This window comes from Podarcis gaigeae, assembly GCF_964106915.1.
Source record: "Podarcis gaigeae genome assembly, chromosome: 16".
Taxonomy (NCBI): Eukaryota; Metazoa; Chordata; class Lepidosauria; order Squamata; family Lacertidae; genus Podarcis; species Podarcis gaigeae.
This window is the reverse complement of record NC_139693.1, coordinates 17,109,537-17,129,940: the sequence shown is the minus strand read 5'-3', so window position 1 is coordinate 17,129,940 and position 20,404 is coordinate 17,109,537. Positions and strand designations below refer to the sequence as shown.

Here is a 20,404-nt window from a genome sequence, read left to right as displayed (position 1 = left end):
ATATTGGCTGAATTCTGCACCATTTTATACAATAGGTCTGTGGTTCCCAAAGTGGGTGGTAGTTCCTGCTGGGGGGCAGTGGGATTATCTTGGGGGGGTGTGTGCTAAGAGTTAAAGAGACGGCAAGAGGGCACTAGAGGTGTAAATGACTATCAGACTTTGAAGGTGGCATCGCCGGATCAAATTCGCCAATTTTGTTAAATTAATTGAACTAAACAGTTTTAATTGGATTTTGAATAAATATGCAGCTGTTACTGGTTTAAATGTTATTGTGTTGTTACCTTCCTTAGTGGGTCGTGCAAACTGCTATTTTTAATAATGTCTTTTTAAGGGTAGGGGGCACTGGGGAATTGTTTATGGAACCAAGGGGGCAGTGGCCAAAAAAGTTTGAGGACCACTTTGATAGAGACATCGCACCTGTAACTTCCCAGGTGGCTGACATCCGATGGCTCTGTTTGGTCAGGAGCATTCGCTTCCTGTGGGCTTTCCTCATTTCCATAGAGTTGTGGCACAGACACAGCCCTGGCTGAAATGCAGGCTAACAGGAGAGAGCATCTGGGCTGTATAAGTGGAGAACTTTGTGGTTTGCAGATAGGCTAAGGACCTCCATTGCTTTGACTCACACAGAAGAAAATGTTAGAGGTGGGGGTGAAGTCTCTTTCAGATTTTTTTTTTTTGGTGGTGGTGGGGGAACCTCTCAGTTGTGTCAGTCAAAATAAAGGTAAAGGTAAATAGACCCCTGACCATTAGGTCCAGTCGTGGCCGACTCTGGGGTTGTGGCGCTCATCACGCTTTATTGGCCGAGGGAGCCGGTGTACAGCTTCCGGGTCATGTGGCCAGCATGACTAAGCCACTTCTGGCCAACCAGAGCAGCGTACGGAAACGCTGTTTACCTTCCTGCCAGAGAAGGTAATTTATCTACTTGCACTTTGACGTGCTTTCGAACTGGTAGGTTGGCAGGAGCAGGGACAGAGCAATGGGAGCTTCGGGGAGCATGGGGATTCGAACTGCCAACCTTCTGATCGGCAAGTCCTAGGCTCTGTGGTTTAACCCACAGCGCCACCCGCGTCCCATGTCAGTCAGAATACTCTGGGCTAAATAATCTGTCCTGGTGTAAGTTCCCGCCTTCTTAAGTTTGCATGCAGAAGGTCCCAGAACCCGCTCGTGGCAGTGCTAGAGACCCCTGGAGAGCTGCTTCCAGTCACTGTAGACACTACTGGGCTAGATGGGCTAAGGGTCTGACTCTGTATAATGCAGCTTCTAGTGTTCATTGGTAATAGCTGCGAGAAAGAGCTCATTTCCCCCCAAGGTCTGACCTTCGGCTTTTTCTGCATTTCGACTCTTCCCAGAGAGAAGGTGGTGGTAGACAGAAATGAAAAATTATGCCAAGTCAGAGACCTGGCTATATTTTATCCTGAGCAATCGGTGACACGCACGCTAGATTTAAAAAACAAACCTCGTGCGACGGTTTAAGATCCAGCTGCCAAATTTGGAAACGGTCCTCAGGAACGTCTGACTCAGTGTCACCTTCAAAGCTGGAAAAATGGCCTGCTCCTCACTCCCCCCCCCCCCCAGCACCTCTAGTCACTTCGGGAGGTGGAAGCGCTGATTCAGCCCTGCATAGATTTGGTGCTGGGTGGGAGGGGTGATTTGTGGGGCGCTCTTTGTTGCTCTAGCCCTGCTCCTAAGGATATAAGAGTCTTGTTGGATCAGACCGAGGCCCATTTAGTCCAGCATTCTCTTTCCAAGAGAGCTCTGTCAGGTGCCTTTGTGAATCTGGCAAATAAGACAGGAAGACAACACTCCTTCCATCTTCACCCCCAGTACCAGGTACTTAACAGCCAGACTACCTCTGAACCCAGAGGCTCCATTTAGTTCTCACATTTATTTATATCCTCCACTGACATGTCTGATTTTCTAAGGTCTGCCCTGCCATGCTTGAGGGGTGTGTGAGTGTGTGTCATTGCAGGCGATAAAAGCCCACCTTTCATTGTCAGAACTTTGTGCCAAGGTGCCAGGGTGTTGCAGCATTCAGTATTTGGGCCTCAATGGACGCCAGTTGACATGATTATCTGTTCACTTTTATTACATTGTTATCCTGCCTTTTTTTGAAGGGGACATGCATTGTCCTCCCTCCCTGCCTCCCTCTCGTTTATTCTCACAGCAACCTAGGTTAGGCAGAGAATGGCCCCAAGTCACCACTGAACTTCATGGCCTAGTGGGGATTTGAACCCCGGTCTCCCAGTCTCCTACACTGGCCCTTCCCAAATACAATGGGCACAGCGGGTAACCTTGGCCCACTCCCTTTCATCTGTAAAATGGAAGCATTGAGTTTGCCGTGTGAAGAAATAAATCCCATTTTTACACCAAAGGGCGCCCCTTCACTTACTGTAGATGTCATTGGCACTTGGCCCAGAATCCCTTGGGATTGTAGTTCTGTGAAAGGGTTCTGGGGACCTCTTAAAAATAAGAATTTGGCACCCTCTCCCAAAGCCACAGGTGGCCTTCATGGCTGCAGTGAGGTTTCAGAATGGCTTAAGCATCTCGACAGACAAGATATCTACGTTGCAAGAGATTTCACAAAAATGATAGCTGGAGAAATAATCCTGTATGGCAGGGAAGGAGAACCTGTGGGTGGAGGCCTTTCCTTATGTTGTTGGACTCAGTTTATTGATATTTATTGATGTTAATAGAAATGAAAGCGGAAATGATGTGAAATAGAATTATGAATGATACAGGATATTTGCTTAAAATAGAAAATTGACTATCGCATATGGATTAACAAGTGGCGTTGACTCAAAAACCATTGACAAAGCAATCAAAGGGAATCAATCTAACTTCCTAGCATATTAAAGCAATAAAAAGCATAGTTACTAAATATTAGAGCAGTAGACCAAGTCTTGTAGTAGTTAGACAGAGGATACGAAATGTGGCTGATGGTGGCAAAAAAGGGAAAAAGCAAGTATTTCAACGGTGCCCACCCAAAATGTAGTAGAAGAATAACCGACTAGAAAAACTCAGTATGCCTTTTGTATCAATCAATGATAGCATGGGGCTGGGAGGTCAGGGACACTAAAAAATTCCAGCAAGTTTCCTGTTTGCATGGGAGAAGCCCACATAAAATATGGACTATGCATGACCATGTTGCACCTGGCAGGGGGAGCAACTTGGGACCCTTGTTGCATCAGCAGTTCCCCACACAGGGACCTTTGAAACACTTCCAATGTTGGCTGTTGGAACATGTTACGCTCCCCCTTTTGTTTAGGCGAGAGGCCTGCTTTTATGCTAACTCTAATCAGAATGCCAAGGTCTCTGTGAGCTTTTATCGAAAGCAGCAAATCTGTGCACTAAGGTCCAAGCAGCTTCTAGAGACCCAAACATGGCCCAGTGCCACCCATTTTGATCCATCGTGGCCGCTCTATTGTGAGCATAAAACATACCATAACTGCTGGGTGTGATACACATGTCAGCCAAGCAGGGTCCAGATTAACAGGATAAAGTGCTTCCAGGCCAGACTGACCAGCAGGCTTGGGGCAGGCAAGCTCTCCACAGAGGCACTTCCAGTTTGTTGCCTGTGATGTGTGGCAGCGTCCTTTGGGGCCAGTCTGGCACAATGACTAGGGCACGGGTGGCCAACTCTTTTCTGACTCAAGGGCCACGTTCACTCTGGGGGCCGTAAGCTGATGAATGTGCCAAAGGTGGGTGTGATCCCCTTCTCGCTCTTGCACTTGCTACAAGCCCCTCCCTTCAGCTTATCCCTGCAGATCAGCTGACGAAGGGAGTTCACACCTCTTCCTTTTGGCAAGTGATCCACCTGAATCTTTGTGTTCAAAATTAGCATTTTGCACCTGCTGATCAGCCACTTGCGACCAAGTGAAGATGCCTGGGTGCCAAGATGGCGCCTGACTTCTCCATCTGGAGGTGCATGCCTGGGGATCCTTGGATCTTGATTGTTTTCACACACTAATACCTCCCCCCGTAGAATTCTATCAGTTATATTTTATCTGCACAACCAGAATGAATTTCAGGAACCAAAATGCTTTTTCTGTGCAGCCTGAACAGGAGCGGAGAACAACGTTATAGTTAATTGTTGTAGCTTGTCTTCACTTACCTCCTCCTCCTGCCTTGCTCACAGTTGTGAAAAATATTCTTACATTATGAATGGGCCATGTTAACATTAAGAAAAAGAGGTAGGAATAGGCCAATGACTTTTCCTCCTCAAAGTTCTTAACCTAGCTCAGGGTTGTCATCTGAACTAGCCGGGTGTTTAACAGAGAATCAATCACAGCCCATCATTTGAAAAAGAAGACTTTAGAGCTGTCTTGCCCTCAAATGGTGGAGTGGTTTAAACCTCTCCACACTTTCCTGTGCTGGGTCTGCTTTAGTTTAATTTTCTATAATTTTGTTGCTGCTGCCAAAACAGGTGAGGGTCTGCAGTAATGCTTTTGGGGATGGGTTGGATAATAATGCCCCTGGCCTGGGATGCCAAATTTGGACGTGGGAATGGCAGGTCCAGTTTCTTACTTAGATTAAGATTTGCAAGGTAGTGACCCCGGGCTGAGACACCAAGGAAGAATTAGACTGATATAATTTCAGGAACTGATAAGATATACCTCATTCTTCAGCCATGTAGTCTCCAGCCCCTCTGATCTCCCCCTCGCCAGCACCCTGTTTTCACCCTGTTTCCTTGGTTGCTAATTACGTGGCCTTCAGCCTCTGTTTTTAGCCCTTGGCCCTGCCCACCCCACCCCACCCCACCCCCTTAGAGGCAGGCTTTGGGGGTTATATTTCTGGAAGCAACTGCTGCTCTCCCTCACCAGATTTTTCTCCTTCAGTTTTTTAGAAGGCGGCGGCAGCGGGATAGACGACAGCCCTTCCACCACATTTGCAGAGGTGAGACTTTTTCCTGTTAACAATTTGACTGCGGCTTTCAGAACTGTGTAAAATGGAGGTAAATGAATTGTCTTTTTGCTGCGCTTTCCCCGGATACTCCGTGCGGAATACTTTGTGGGGGCATCTGAGAGGAGAGAGGGCCATTCTTGGTTATTGATACTTTTTGTACTGCCAAGAATCATCTCAAGAAGAAGTTGATGTGGCAGAGGCAGTCCTCTCAAATGATAGGGACTAGAACCTTGACGTTGCAATTGCATTGTGCCAAAAATAAAGCTATCGTTGGCTAGCGGGACTTTTGTTTTCAAGCTGTGTTGGTTTGTAATCTTCTGTAAAAGGTTACTAAGTTCTGTGGGGTGTTTGATGGATCCTTTTGGGTTTTGCAAATGCATCACAAGCACAGTTAATTATAGCATTGGGCTGAAGTGATTTATATATTTAGGTTGATGACTGTTGTTAATACCTCCTGAGAGAGGTGGCTTTTGGAGTATGAGGCAAGCCTCTGCTTCGAAGAAGTGGGCAGGCGCTCAGAGGAAGGAGGGAGGGCAGCTTTATTATTTTTGGTGAAGGTTTTTTTAATTTCGTTTCATAAGGTATAGAAAAGCGAACAGTTATAACAACAGATGAAAACTGAAAGATGAAAAACAAAAATATAGATAGGCACGTAAGATAAGTACAGTTGCACGTGAGTTAAAATAACAAAGTCCAAGTCATGGAGGAAAAAAGTGAGAATAAATGTTGTCTTCTCATAAAGAATATTAGTGTTAACTGATAGCTCCACATTTGCCAGACTTGGGACAAGTGTTCTTTTGAAAATGATGGATCCATGGTAAAGGAATGCCAAATCATATAAGAGGTGTCTGGTGGTTCTAAAAAGGTAAAGGACCCCTGACAGTTCAGTCCAGCCTTGTAGCTTGGACGAATTTAAAACTAACCTTCCCATTTCTTCCTTGCCTGGCTTCCCAAAGTTCATGACAACTGGCAGTATATTAAAACGGGAAGATGGAAGCTAGGGGCAAAAACATCAACCCATTCATGTATCTTGGGGTGTGTGTGTTGGGGTTGGGACTTGTTCTTATCCAGTGGCATCCTATTATGCCTTGTAATACACTAGAGTTGTAAATGGGGGGTGGGATGGCAGTCTTTGAGTGTAGCCTTATTTAGATGAACCTTTGGGCATTAAAGCTTCTCTGAATCCTAGTCTAGCAAAATGCCCAGGTAAGCTGTTTTGTCTTTGGAAGCTGTGAGCCACCTTAAACCAGTCATTGAGAGGAAGCCCAGGCAAGAATCTTATACAGAGTATCTGGAAATTGCTTGAGCTTCGATTCTGGCAAGTCCCCCAGGGGACAGGCATAAACCATTAGGACTAGATTTATTTATTTATTATTTTATTTTATGAAGTTTCTAGGCCCCACAACTTTAAAGCTTTAAAATGTCTGCCTCTTTTCTGAACTTTTCCCAGGTTGCTTCAAATTCTCCCAGCCATGAGCAGTTTTCTTAAACATAGAGGTCTGGGCTGCCTACTGTGTGTTGGCTCAACCTGGATTTAGCATCTACACTCAGCCTGTCAGAACCCGCTTCCTTTTCAGGTGACCTCAGCTAGGTTTCAGTCTTTGAGCTCATCCTGAACTCAGATTCTGCTGCCATAGCTTTGCCGCTGCTGTGGCAGGAATAGACGGTTGCTCCCTTTCTGTTTTGAGGCTCTGTGGGTGATATAACATGGAGGCAGGCAGGGTTGCCCAGTGTCACACTTTGAAAGGTTAGCTGTTGCACAAGTGTGGTGCCCCTCAGCTCGCTTCTGTTATAGAATTTTGTTCTTGCTTTTTCTGGTTTAATTCCGGGATTTTCTCTCATGAGCTGCTTTGTTTGTGTGCTGTGCAGAATTAGACATAGATTTCGTACACCTTAGCCCAAATTTGAAAGGGTTTCCTGAAAATGCCAGAGAGGCAGACCTGCAAAAGATCACCTGCTTCCCTCTTCCAGCAAGTCTCTCTCGGCCCTACCTGGAGATGCCAGGGATTGAACCTGGGACCTTCAGCTTGCAAAGCAGGGGCTCTGCCACTGAGGCACACCCTTTCACAAAACTCTAGCTTAGCATTACATGTGAAGGTTGCTCAGGGGGCTTTTCGTGGAGAAGAGGGAGATAAAGCGAAGATCAGTCATTTTCTGAAATCACCCGTTACCAGAAAAATGCCCATTGCATACCCTCCCCTCATTTGCTTTCTCTATACAGTGGTACCTTGGGTTACATACGCTTCAGGTTACAGACTCCGCTAACCCAGAAATAGTGCTTAAGGTTAAGAACTTTGCTTCAGGATGAGAACAGAAATCGTGCTCCGGCAGCGTGGTGGCAGCAGGAGGCCCCATTAGCTAAAGTGGTGCTTCAGGTTAAGAACAGTTTCAGGTTAAGAACGGACCTCCAGAATGAATTAAGTACATATCCTGAGGTACCACTGTACATCTGTGTGTGCCACATGTCCCCAGGATGGACGTGAAAATAAGTGTATACTTATGCCAGGTACTTTCACTCTAGCCTGTTAAAACAAGGAAGACCTGAGTTTCCCCATGGAACTTGCCTCTTTGCATTGTGGGAAATCCTCCATGATTTCCCTAGCCAGAGATCAATGGCCATCAGGGGAAGTTCCTGAATCTGCCATTGTTTGCTCAGATGCTTTGTATAGGGAATGCCTGCTTGGCATCCTGCTTGTCTTCATCAAATGCAAATGCTTTGTGTCTGGAACCCTGTGAAACTTGCTAAATCCTCAGAAATGTCACACCTTGAGCTGCCTGAGCCACTGTAGCCCCACCTTATGTGTGATATATCTCTGACATTTGCAAAAAGGGGGTGTCCTTCTCCATGCAGAAAGGCAAACCTTTAAAAAAAGTGGGGGTTTTCTTGGTTTTGTGTCCTTCACCTCCTAACAAAGGGGGGGCACTTTTGCAACAGATAATAAAAGATCAGCTTTGCTTTCACTGGATTTCTGCCTCAGATCATGAATCTCTGACCAGTAACAAGCTTGGGGAGTTGGGCCATTGAAAGGCACCACACTATTTTCTGGGAACACTCCCCATCAAGTTTTTAAAGTTGCCCAGCTCTTGGCTCCATGGGCCATGGAACTCTGCCAGGTTGTCTTTTTGACCCCCCACAGAGGTGGTTGCCAATCCTGTGTCTTAAGCTATACTGCTTAATATTGCACATAGAAACTCACATGATGGAGAAAGCAAGCCTCCCTCCCAACATGCTGGTGGAGTGAGATAAGGGTACCTAAACTGTGAACAGGATCCAGCCAGTTGGCTTAAATTTCATCTCGCCCTGCCTGGAAGCTGCTCCAGAGTCCCTCCCCAAGTCAGTTGATCTGGGAGGCTCTGCTTACCTGCCAGGGCTCAGTGGCAGGTGGGTTTCGGATCGCCTGAGTACCCAGGTGTGTGTCTGAGTCAAAGAGGTTCTGGCAGCAGCAGCAGGCAGGCTGGCCTGGTGCCTTGCGTGTTATAAGAGCCTCTTGGCTTGCACACAGACGAGGGCAAGCAGTGTTGCTCAGTGAAGAGGTGGGTGCAGTGCCCCAGGCCGGCAAGTTCTTTCCCACATTGCTTCTGTTATAATTATTTCCTGCTCATTGGGGTACTATCCTGCGGAGAGACCATGTTGCTCTTTATTTATTCCATTTACAGTGGTACCTTGGGTTACATACGCTTCAGGTTACGTACACTTCAGGTTACAGACTCCTCTAACCCAGAAATAGTGCAGGTTAAGAACTTTGCTTCAGGATAAGAACAGAAATCGTGCTCCGGCGGCGCGGCGGCAGCAGGAGGCCCCATTAGCTAAAGTGGTGCTTCAGGTTAAGAACAGTTTCAGGTTAAGTACGGACCTCCGGAACGAATTAAGTACTTAACCCAAGGTACCACTGTATACCCCACTTTTTCTCCATGGAGCTGAAGGTGGTGTGCGTGGTTCTCCTGCTCCTCATTTAATCCCCACAACAACCCTTTGAGGAAGGTTAGGCTGACAGGCAGCGACTGGCCGAAGGTCACCCAGGGAGGTTCATGGCTGAGTAGGGATTTGAACCCTGGTCTTCCAGGACCTAGTTCAGCACTCAGACTGCTATACCACCACTGGTGCTTTACAGCCAGGCATCCGATGGGAGCACAGCCTGGTGGGGAAGAGGGTCTGAGGTGGCCTGTGAGCTGCCATGGGGAACAGAGAAGCCAAAGCTCCTGTGGCGCTGTGTAGACCAAAGAATCATAGAGTGGTCGAATTGGAAGTGACCCAAAAGGTCATTTGGTCCAACCCTCAGGTCCACGGAACCAAAAGCTGCAGAGGAAGTCCCCAAGTATGCAAGCAGCTCAGGTGTTCTTCCAGAGGCACGCTCAGTGGCAAGTGTGTGCATCAAAGGCAGAAGCTTCCAGGTTCAGTTCACAGCAGCCTCTCCAGGTTGGGCTGGGGGGAAATCCCTCATTCCTGCAACCCCAGAGGGCTGCTGCCAGTCGGTTTGGAAAAAACTGAGCAAGATGGACCAAAGGGTCTGACTCCGTCTAAGGCACCTCCCTCCCTTTTTCCTGTCTTTGTCCTGTGTGCGTTCCAGGCTGCCTTGTGAGCTGCATATCTGAGCAGGCCCCCTGCCTCCAGGTCTCCATAGGATAGCAATGTAAGCATCCTGGTGGCCTCTTCAGACCATCTCCCACCTAGGGGTTGAACCCGGGGCCATCTGCATGCAAAGCAGATGCCCTGCTGCTTTGCTACACCTCCAGGAGCATAAAGTCTGCACACATTTTCAGTCAAGATTTTGCCTTTCTTCCTCAAGTCCTCAAAGCACAAAGTGGCCAGTGTGCTGCTTCTCTTCTCCTTAGTTCTGTCATCTTTTTTTGCTCATCAGCGGCTGTCATATTGTGCTGACTTAGCAAGGGAGCAGCCCAGACAGCTTATCTATCCAAAAACAGCATCGGTCGCAGCCTAGCTGGAGCAGTGAGGTCTGGAAAAGGACTTGCCCAGAAGGCGTTTACATATTGATGTGATTATTATTATTATTATTATTATTATTATTATTATTATTTTATTTTCCAATGAACTCAAGGCAGTATGTGCATGGTTCCTCCCCCTCCTATTTTATCCTCACAACAGTCCTGTGGGGTGGGTTAGACTGAGAGACATTTCATGTGAGTGACACACCCAGGGTTCACCCAGCGACCATCATTGCCAGGTGAATGTTGGGCCAGCCCTGATCTCAGCATTTTAACCACTGTGCAGCCTGGCAATGCTTGGCCGTTGCAAAGGGAGTGTGCTTTTATAACAAATAGGATGGTATAGAATAAAAGGAAAATGGTAAAGCAAAGTAAGAGAATTAAAACAATGCAGAGCAAATGGAAGCAAAAACAGCCAAAGCCGAAAGGTCTTGACTAAACAAATTCCCACTGAGACAGAATTATCTTAAGTGCCCATGAAAAAGTGGGCCGCGATGAGACTGAATGCACAGTTTTGATGTGGCCTGGTGACAGCTGTTTCTTGCTTGCCTGAGCCTACACCAAACCTGGGGGTATCCCACCGCACAACCACTCACAACGTGCTGCAGAGCAGGGCCCTACAGCTCTGGGTATCACTTCCCGGGGGCAGGGGGCAAAGGGAATTCCTTCCAGCTGGCACGGCATACAAAGCCTTGGAAGCAGGAGGCCCCCATGATGAGCCTTTCAGGTTTGTAAATAGCCCCTCTCCTGTGGAGGCTTGGCATGGCTTGCAAGTGAGTGGGTGGAGAAGTTTTTGTAAGCCAGAAGAGAACATGGGTTTGTCTGTCCGATCAGAAGAGCTCCACTTAGTAAATCCTGCTTTTCTCCTGGCGTAGACATTGGCTGAGGGACTGCTTCTGAATTTTGAGAGTCTCCAGTCATCGCAGGAAAGCTTCAAGAACCCCTGAAACTGCTGGGCTAGAATTTATTACCCCATTTGGTTTCTGGCCCTTTATATGTTGACTTCTTGATACGCTTTCATTTGCTTCCTCCAGTTTTGGGACCAGTTGCATCGTTCTATGGTCTTCCAGTTCCCAAGCAACTCTATGGATCACGATGGCAGAGACAACGAAAGGGGCCACCAAGCCCACGCAGACCTCTGGGGACCAAGCAGACCCCTCCGACTGCCCATGACGCGGAGGTACAGATCCCGGGTCAGCGCACGGCCTGACAGATCACCTGCCATTGAAGGGTAAGGATTTGGAGGACTTGGAGCAGCGGTTCTCAACCTGTGGGTCCCCAGATGTTGTTGGACTACAACTCCCATCATCCCTGAGCTCTGGCCTTGCTAGCTAGGGGTGATGGGAGTTATAGTTCAACAACATCTGGGGACCCACAGGTTGAGAAAGGCTGAGAGGATCCAGGATCTGATCTGGAGGGGAATAGTATGTTCAGTTGCTCTTGGAGGCTAACAGGAGATGAAGGTCTGGGGTAGGGAAATTCCTCCCCTGTCTGGGGCAAGAGGGTGGTCTTCACATGTCTGTCCACCACACTGCTGCTTCTGACTTCCAAGAGTCTCTACTGGAAGACTTCAAGAAACCTGAAACATAGAATTTATCTCCATGTTTGATTCTATTCATTTGGGGCTTAAGCTGGATTAGGGTTCTTTCACATAACCAAGGAGCTGGTGTGGCCTAGCTAAAAAGACAGCATTGCTGCAAACTGGTGACTGTTCTTGCCTTGTATATATCTGTCAGGTCTGTAGGTCTGCCCTGCCCATCTCGCGTCCTGTTGGTTGCCTCACTAATGCAGGGGAAGCCAATGTGGTACCCTCTGTGTGTTGTTGGACTACAATGCCCAGCAGTGTGGCTAGTGATCAGGAATGATGGGGGCTGTAGTCTGACACCACCTAGAGGGCACCACATTGGCCACTCCCAAATTAATGTAACATAACGTATGCTTCATGTACTGGACAAAGAGGGTGCCAGTCCCTGGAAGCAAGTGCAGTGATCAGTCTGTTAAGGCTTGCTCAGCTTCCTCTCCTGGATGATGGCACTGCCACCTCCACTTTACTTTTCTACCTCTTTCTTACATGTTTTTGTTTTGTCTCCCATCTCCTGGCTAGAATAATACAGCAGATCTTTGCAGGCTTCTTTGCGAATTCAGCAATTCCTGGGTCTCCTCCTCTGTCCTGGTGAGTATGGGACATTATTTGCAATCCTAAGTCTTTTTCCTTTACAAAGTATGTGTCTGAACTCAAATGTGTGTCCGGTACTCACGTGCATTCATACACATGCTGTCAAGAGGTTTAGGATCTTTTGCTAGAGTTATGACATGCGTCTGTTTATGAATACAGTATGTGTTTACCCTTAGCCAGCATTCAAAATTTGCCAGGTGCATTTTGCACCTCACTATCAGCCATTTGCTACCAAGTGAAGATGCCCAGGCACCAGGATGGCACCTGACATCTACACCATCTGGAGGTGTATGCCTGGAGATCCTTGGACTTTGACTGTTTCCACAAACTAACAATACATCCTGTAGAATTCTATCAGTTATATTTTATCTGCACAATCGGAATGAATTTCAGGAACCAAAAATACGACTTTTGAGTCGACCTGCCCCAAAATGGCAACTAGGCATTCTGTTTTGGCGACTGTAACCCTGATTTAAAGAGCCATTTGGCACCTAGCTTATATATTTGAGTGTCTAACACTGCCCTTAGCAATATGTTCACAAGAAGTTCTTATACAAAGGAACACAGAAACTTTCTTTGTTCTATGAAATGAAATTGGCAGAATATATAAATGCTGCATCAGACAGCAAAATTACAATTTAAGCAGGCAGCAAATCCCATCATACATATGCACCTTGATCGAAAAGAGTGAAAGAATCCTTAACTATTCTCAAAACCACGCAGGAAGTGAGTGCGACTGTTTTGCCACAGAACTCACACCAAAGGCAGGTTAAGAAAGGGGAGAGGGGAGGGTACACCTGTCTTTAAGGCAAAGCAGATGTTGGATTCCTTGAGAACCCTGAGTAAGTTCTTTGTTAGAGCTTGGAGAGCTAATTTACAATCTTAAAATCTTGGGGTGTTGTACTAATTTTAGCCAATACAGTCTAACGGAGAAGGGAGGAAGGCTTTGAGATAAGCTAGTGGTTTTCAACCTTTTTGAGTCCATGGCTCCCTTGACCAACCACATTCTTTCTGCAGCTCCCCTGTGGAAGCCACATACACTGGGGCTCCATTACAGGGTGCGCGAAAGTGGGGACTTCCCCATTTTGCACCCACCTCTTTTTGGCACCATTTTTGGTGTGTGTGTAAGTGGGAATGCATACATCAATGGGAACCCAAGCAACAGCACTGCTCTGCAGGGCCAAACCGACGCATTCCCCATGGCAGCTCCAGCCTGGCTTTCCCAGAATTAGTGCACACATGGTGGGGGACGCGGGGGGCAAAACAAGATTAATATCAGAAGCAGAAATATTTTGTTATTGCAGGGAAGGAAGGCGAGAAACACATAGCACAGGGCACACATGCAAATACGGTCCTTTCCTGCAACATTCTCCCTGTCCCCATAAAGCTGGGCGACTGTTAAGGAGGAGGGAAATTGCTTGGGGGGGGGGATGAATTGGTGGGTAGAAGGAGAGTGAAACACAGAAGACACTCCCCATTTTCAGGGTTATTTTAAAATCCTTCCTTATAGAGCACACACACATCGAGGCACAAACAAACCATCAAACTACTTTGCTATTTTCCTGCATTTCTCAAGCCCTCTGTGCAAATCTAAGGAACTGTTACTTACTGAAGCTGGGGAGGATATTTGTTTGTGGTGGAGAGATTTTAAGAAGATAATTAGTCATGCAAAAGTGTTTCCTCACTTGCTCGTCACTGTTTTATTTTGGGAAGATAATGGGCTCCCCCAGCCCTGGCTTCCTCCACCCCCAGAACTGACTCCAGAAGAACACGTTTGGAGCCGCAGAAGCATGATAAAGGTTGAACCAATGCTGTATAGGCCCTTGATATCCTATGACATGGAAGCTGGGCAGCAGTGGGCGTGCTGCTTCCTTCTCATGCCCCCACCCTGAGTGACTCTTTCTTTCCCTCTTGCAGGGGGGGCATGTTGCACTCGAGTCCTGGGGACTATGCCTGGGGACAGAGCGGCCTTGATGCTGTCGTCACACAGGTAAAGGCTCTGATCACTCTACCTGAGCCATGGCTGCATTCAGTATGTGTGCAATTTTTAAACAGAGGTCAGGTGGACACCTGCCAGGGTTTCTTTAGTTGTGATTCCTTTATTGCAGAGCTGCGGGGGGACTAGATGGCCCTGTGGCGGGGGGGGTCCCTTCCAACTCTACAGCTCTATCATTCTATTTGAGCTGCTGCTGAGGCTCCACAGGCTTAGCACAAATTAAATGGGTGCCCTGTAGCACCCCTAGGATCCTGCGCCGCACCCAGTCAGCGTGGAAAGGGATTCCTGAAGGTCAAATGTTCTGAAGGCAGCTGTCTTAATCTTTCTTGATGGATGACTAGTAAATGTTGTGAACGTTCCCCCCCCCCCCATTCAGTTCAGTTCCCATTAAATTTCATGTTGTCAGACCAAATAATCTGTGCAGCGATTCCAGTTTTCTTCCCTCACACCAACCCGTCCTTCCTCTCCCCCTGCAGCTCCTGGGACAGCTGGAGAACACAGGGCCTCCCCCGGCAGACAAAGAGAAGATTTCTTCTCTCCCGACAGTGACTGTCACTCAGGAACAAGTTGGTAAGTAGTTCTTGCTTCCTGATAACTTAACGCTTTTGTAAATGTGTTGTTTGGAAGGGGTTGAATTGAATTTTATTATTACAGTCACAGACCAATTCCGGCTCACTTACAATATCAGGAAAATCATAAAACACAACAGGAATACATTGAATTACAGTTGGGTATAACAGAGACAATTCAGATATAGCGGCAATTAAAAATATCTACTAAATCTTGATCACTAAAATATAACCTATAATTGGGAAGGGGTTGCTTTCTTCTGTCGCTCTGGACTGAGCACCCAGACCAAATTCCAGAGAACTGCCAGCATCAACCTCCAGCTCAGCTTAGCTCCACAGCATTAAATGAACTGCTTTCCAGCTGAAATCCTCTGTAGTTCCCTCTGATTCTGATTTAAGGAACTGGGCAACAGCTCGTGGGGCTCTCCAGGCATTGTGGATTTACTCTAGAACCCCAGTTGCACACTAGCTCTCCTCTTCCCTCCCCAGTCCGTTTTTCTTTTGTGTCTTGTCTATCAGGCTGGCCCCACCGGTTTGCAGTCTAACAGGCAGTGATACCAAAGGCAAGCAGGTTTCAGGTACCAGTTCTAGAAGTTGCCTGGGAGATCTGCTTGCATTAAGCAAATCTTCCAAACCTCACTGTGCAGAGTAGGAGTCAGGCAATCGGTCCTTCTAGCTCAGCGCTGTCTCTATAGATTAGCTGCAGCTCTCCAGGGTCTCAGGCAAGTTTTTCCTCAACCTGGAGATGCTGAGGATTGAACCTGGGGCAAAGTAGCAGGTGAACATAAGAAGAGGCTGCTGGATCAGGCCAGTAGCCAACCAGATGCCTCATTGGGAAGCCTGCAAACAGGATCCAAGCATAAGAGCCCTCTCTCCTCCTGTGGTTTCCAGAAATTGCTATTCAGAAGCATTTACTGCCTCCAACCATGGAGGAAGAGCATAGTCATTGTGGATAGTAGCCATCAGTAGTCTGTTCCTCCATGAATTTGTCCTCCCAAGAAACCAAGACCCTTCCCTGAGTGATCTTAAGTTGGCTTCTTCCTCTGGTGTGAGAACTCCTGCAGAGATTTAAAGTCACAAAATATGCAGCAAAGTAAAGTGTGGAACTATAGGCTGTTAGACCTTCAAAATATGCCGTTGTGAGTTCCAAAACTTCGTTCTTTCCCTAGCATAGAAGAAGACCACAAGTTTGGTAAGTTAAAAATGGTTTACTTACAAACTTTCCAAGGGTCATATTCATGTGCTTCTGGCAGTAGAACTTGGCTTAGTTCCATAGCAGTCGAGGTTCCTAAATTATTGGTATAGGAACTTAAGAGTGGCTTGTGGGAGCCATGCGGTCTGAGCTTGGAGCAACTAGCTCAGACCTCCTCACATGCTGAGCTTGAAGGGAGATTGAACAGTAGGTTTGATTACCCAGTTCCTCCCAAGGTGAACACTTGATCTCACTAAGCCTGGCAGGACAGCTTACTCTATGGTATTAACCCCTTCATGCATTAAGCATGTTGGTTATACGAGCCTGGTTATCCCACTGTTCTGAACTCGGCTCTTCATTCCGGGGTTCTCCCCAAGTTGCCTTTTCACTTCTCTTGCCTCTTGTGCAGCCAGCCTGCAAGCAGGACATGTACCTCTTGCCTCATCCTAGAGAGCTGGTGTGTTGCTGCCCTCACATGACCCTGCCCTGTTTTCTCCCGCAGATATGGGTTTGGAGTGCCCTGTGTGTAAAGAGGACTACACTGTGGCGGAACAGGTCCGGCAACTCCCGTGCAATCACTACTTCCACAGCAGCTGCATTGTGCCATGGTTAGAGCTGGTAAGTTGGCTTCCCTGTTGGCTTGGGGTCAGGTAGAGACTGGCGCTAGGGCATCCTGCCTGGCACAGGGCAGCTCTCCTGTGGGACGAGGGGTGGCCACAGATATTGGGTGCTGCAGTGGAATACGGACCTGGTCTCCAGGGCACTTCAGTTGGAAGTTCTCCTGCACAATGAACAAGAGCTTCCCAAGAGCACTAGGGTGTGACTGACTTAACCTCGGGCACCAGTATCTGAGTATCTGAGGCCGGACCTTTTGGCTGTCCTGAGGCTCTGAATTGGCAGATTCTGCCAAAGGCTTTTGGCAGAGAGCCACGTGCCACCTAACGGGGTTTGGGCCTGGGTCTCAAGTAGCCCAGCTGCCCAGACAGGAGTCTCCAGGTGTCCTGAGCACCCCACAGCCAAGGATCTGGTAGTTATTATCAAAAGTGCAGCATACAGCAGCTCCTAAGGTGCCCCCAGACACACACACTTCAATCATCTCAGCTACTGTTCCCACGTCCATGCCTATGGAGCAGTTGCAGCAGCAGTGAGACCAGCCCCCCACCCCCAGTTTATGTACCCCTGATCTGATGGCTAGGTGCACACCACCTGAGGCTTCTCCTACATGGAAGCCATTGCTGCTCTTTCCTCTTCGAGCCCCTGCTGTTTCTAGGAGAGAACGAGGTGGGGGATAGCAGGGATTCAACTGTCCCACCCTTTGCCTGGACAGTCCCTTCCTCCAACACATTCTGCTCACCCCACTCAACTGCTCTGGCCCTTCCTTTCCTCCTCCACCCCGGCTTCTGCCTCAGGGCCGGCACCAGTCCCCATAAATTGCTGGCCCCCTCTCCTGTGTCATTCCCTGGACCCCAGCCTCTGCCACATGTTCATTGGAGCCCTTCCAAACCCTGACACCAGAGTGCTTTGTCAAGACAGCACAGGGGGTTCAGCGGTTTTCCAAGAGGGGAAGTTCCAGTGTCAGAAGGTGCTCTGGGTTGTGGCTCATGCCATGCATTTTCTATTTGAGTGGAGCAAAAGTGGATGTGTTCTCCATCTTTTCAATGCAACGTCTGCAGACGGAATGGCGAGTTGAGTATGCTTTAGTGATGGTAAATGTCAAATCATGATGCGTTGGGAGGGGAATAAATTCTTCAAGTTTGACAAGAAACACGAGCGTGTATGTGTACACAATGGCTGCCTTTGGGGGGGAGTTAGTCTTTAGAATGAGCTTGCAAATGGATCCACTTCCTTCTCAAAGGATCCAGGAATGCGTTCTTGGTGATTTGGGGCCAATTCAAACACATCTGTCTTAAGTAGAAAGTATGTGATGCAAGGAAATGCGTGTGCCTTTTTTCTTTCTTTCTTTCTTTTACTCACACGTGGATCTGCTTGACATCCATGCATGGGTATAATTTTTACACCAGGCTTTCATGTCAATACATACAACGTGCTGATTCCTCCAATCATATGTTGGAGAGAGCCATTGCACAGTTTGAGCCTGGGCATGTTAATTCATTTTAATCAAAATATTTGTGCCCGGCATTAGTCAGCATTTCCAAGGGGAGGCAAACCCCACAGGCTCAGTGCAGAATGCCCATGTGTGGGTGTTCAGTGGGTCCAGAGGTGGAACCTCTGACGGTGTGGCGGGGAGATGGCTGCCCTTGCACATCACTCTTTTTCAGAGGAAGCTTTTCGGCAGTGCCCTTTCCTTAATGTGGCCGCCCCAATCTCAGGTATCGGCTCTGGGAGGCATGGCTGTTCCCAGCACACACCCCTGCTCACATGCGTGCATTTTCCCTCCCCAGCACGACACGTGTCCCGTGTGCCGGAAGAGCTTGAACGGCGAGGACTCCACTCGGCAAGCCCCCAACGCGGAGGCCTCCACAAGCAACTCCTTTAGCAGCACAAGCCACCTACACGACCGATGGACTTTCTGAAGCCTCCCTGACACGGTGGGGGGGGGGCAAGGGAGGGGGCAGTTCAGGCCTGTAGTATCCCTTACTACAGTTTGTAAATTGTATGATACCTATAAAACTACAGAACCGAGTAGCAAGGAGGGAGAGGGAGAGCAAACGGGTGCAGCCGGTGGAGCTGCGTCCCCACCCCATGGCCATGGCGAGGGCGGCCATCTTTCAGAAACCGCTAGCATCTCCTGCTGGGTCGCCGCAGCATCCAGACGATCTCTTTAACCCTTAGTTTCCGGAGTGATCAGTTTCACCTTTCAGCGAGGGGTCGGGAGGGTCCCTGAGAACCTGTGCGAGTCCTTTCCTTGGGTAGCAAGAGAGGCCTCCACCGTTACGATTCCCATGGCTTTGCAGAGGGAGGGGCGGACATTGTCCTTGCCCGCCTGTCCCAGTCTATTTTTTGCGGCGGGGGGGGGGGGGAGGCTCAAGGAGAAGGCAGCCAGGCGTTGGCTAGGAAGCTATTTCAGATGGGGCGAGGGGAAGAGAGAAGCAAGTCAAGAGGATTTGCACAGGGATCCAGGCCTTTCCAGTGTCTCCCGAGTCTGTTTAATCGACTCTGCCCATCTTTCCTGCAGCCTAGGATTTTGTTGAATTTTGGGTGAATTTTCTTTGGATTAGGTTGACAGAGTCCCTGACTTCCTTTATCTCGGTTCTGTTTTTTTTTGGAAAAGAGTGGGGGGCAATTTGGCTCACAGAAAGAGAAAAAGAGGGGTGGAGAAGCAGCACAGGGGAGCCCTGCATTCCATGAAGGCAAGTATTCGATGCCCCTCGAGCGAACGCTACCTTTTTCCTGCTTTCAGCCCCTCGGCCCCCTTGGGTTTGCCTGAACCAGCATCCAACCCACCTGCTACTTAAGACCCATTTTTTGCTGCCTTGTTTATCAAATGGACCACGTGTAGTTTATCCTCCGGATCAGAGACTGTGTCTTCTTTTTCCAAGCTGTTCTTCAGTATTTTAAATGAGAATGCCATCGCTCGATATACCATAAAGAATCACTTTTTGTTGTTGTCGGTTTCCTTTTAAGTGTTGTTTTTTCCCCTCCCTTGCAACTCTTCCCTCCCCTCCAACCTCCATCTACAGTCTTTTTATCTTCTGAATCATGTCTGAGCTCAAAACTTTGGTGCTGCACACTGACCCCCTCCCCCAAAGCACCTTCCACCTGGAACCAGAAAGGAGCTTTGGTAGGAGAAGGGTGGGGTGGGGGGTATGGCAGACTCGTGTCCCAAGGAATGGACGGGGAAAACACAAGGTAACCCCCCCACCCCCTTCGTGGCCACTTCATCGCTGTAACGGTGTACCAGGTACACTCCGTTTCAAACTTAGTGTCTTCTGTTTGCTATCGAAAGTTGAATAAAAGTCTTTAATAAGAAAAACAACGATAGAGTTCTTGGTTGGGGGTGTGCGCAGGGAGAAAGGGACCATCTGAGAATGTGCAGGACAGGTGGGTGGGGCTGCTTCATATTTGGACATACAGATTGCAAATATATTAGAGAGAGAAATCCAAAGATATAGTTGGAAAAAAGCCTTTATTAGAACCAACTAAATAAATGTCAAAGTAACCAAATTTCATAGTTTTGCCTAATGGCTGGAGGGCATGTACATCCTCACCCTGCTAAGGCCCTATCATTTTACATAGTCGAAGGTCCATTCCTAGGGTCATTTTCCTGGACAGTTGAATTATTCTCTAAAACATTGGGGGAGGGGGGACAGGTAGTTTTCCTGGCTTCATGAAAATAAAAATCCAAGTGCACATTTAGGATGCACGCTACTTATTAGGACCAACTGGAAACTGTGATGAAGGTGTGAGCAAGCTTTTTAGCATCCCAGAAATCTTCCCCAGGCTTTGGGGTCACCAGCGACATCTTTTGCACTTGGTTGTCTAACCTCATTTGCATAAGTTCTCTTCCTCCTCCTAACCAGCTTAAACTAACTTCTCCTAACTAATTAAAACAGTCACCTTGGGCTCCCCCACCCCTCACTTCAACCATTTCCAGGAATGTTCCCCCTTGTGGCTAGCAAGAAGAAGAAGAAGCATTCTGAGGAACCTGAAAGCTGGCTCATTGC

At 48.0% G+C, this 20,404-nt stretch overlaps 1 protein-coding gene across 2 annotated transcripts in view; it reads left to right on the top strand.

Annotated features, from left to right (window-relative positions):
* The window catches only part of RNF115 (ring finger protein 115), a 36,936-nt gene extending 17,589 nt beyond the window's left edge, over positions 1–19,347 (top strand). For both annotated transcript variants that reach the window (XM_083716634.1, XM_083716635.1), the window contains 7 exons: positions 4,836–4,893; positions 10,881–11,077; positions 11,951–12,019; positions 13,940–14,012; positions 14,495–14,588; positions 16,282–16,397; positions 18,182–19,347. In XM_083716634.1, the coding sequence (XP_083572760.1) occupies positions 4,836–4,893; positions 10,881–11,077; positions 11,951–12,019; positions 13,940–14,012; positions 14,495–14,588; positions 16,282–16,397; positions 18,182–18,313 (739 nt within the window). In that variant the 3' untranslated portion in view covers positions 18,314–19,347. The remainder of the gene's footprint in view (positions 1–4,835; positions 4,894–10,880; positions 11,078–11,950; positions 12,020–13,939; positions 14,013–14,494; positions 14,589–16,281; positions 16,398–18,181) is intronic.
* Positions 19,348–20,404: the final 1,057 nt, after the last annotated feature.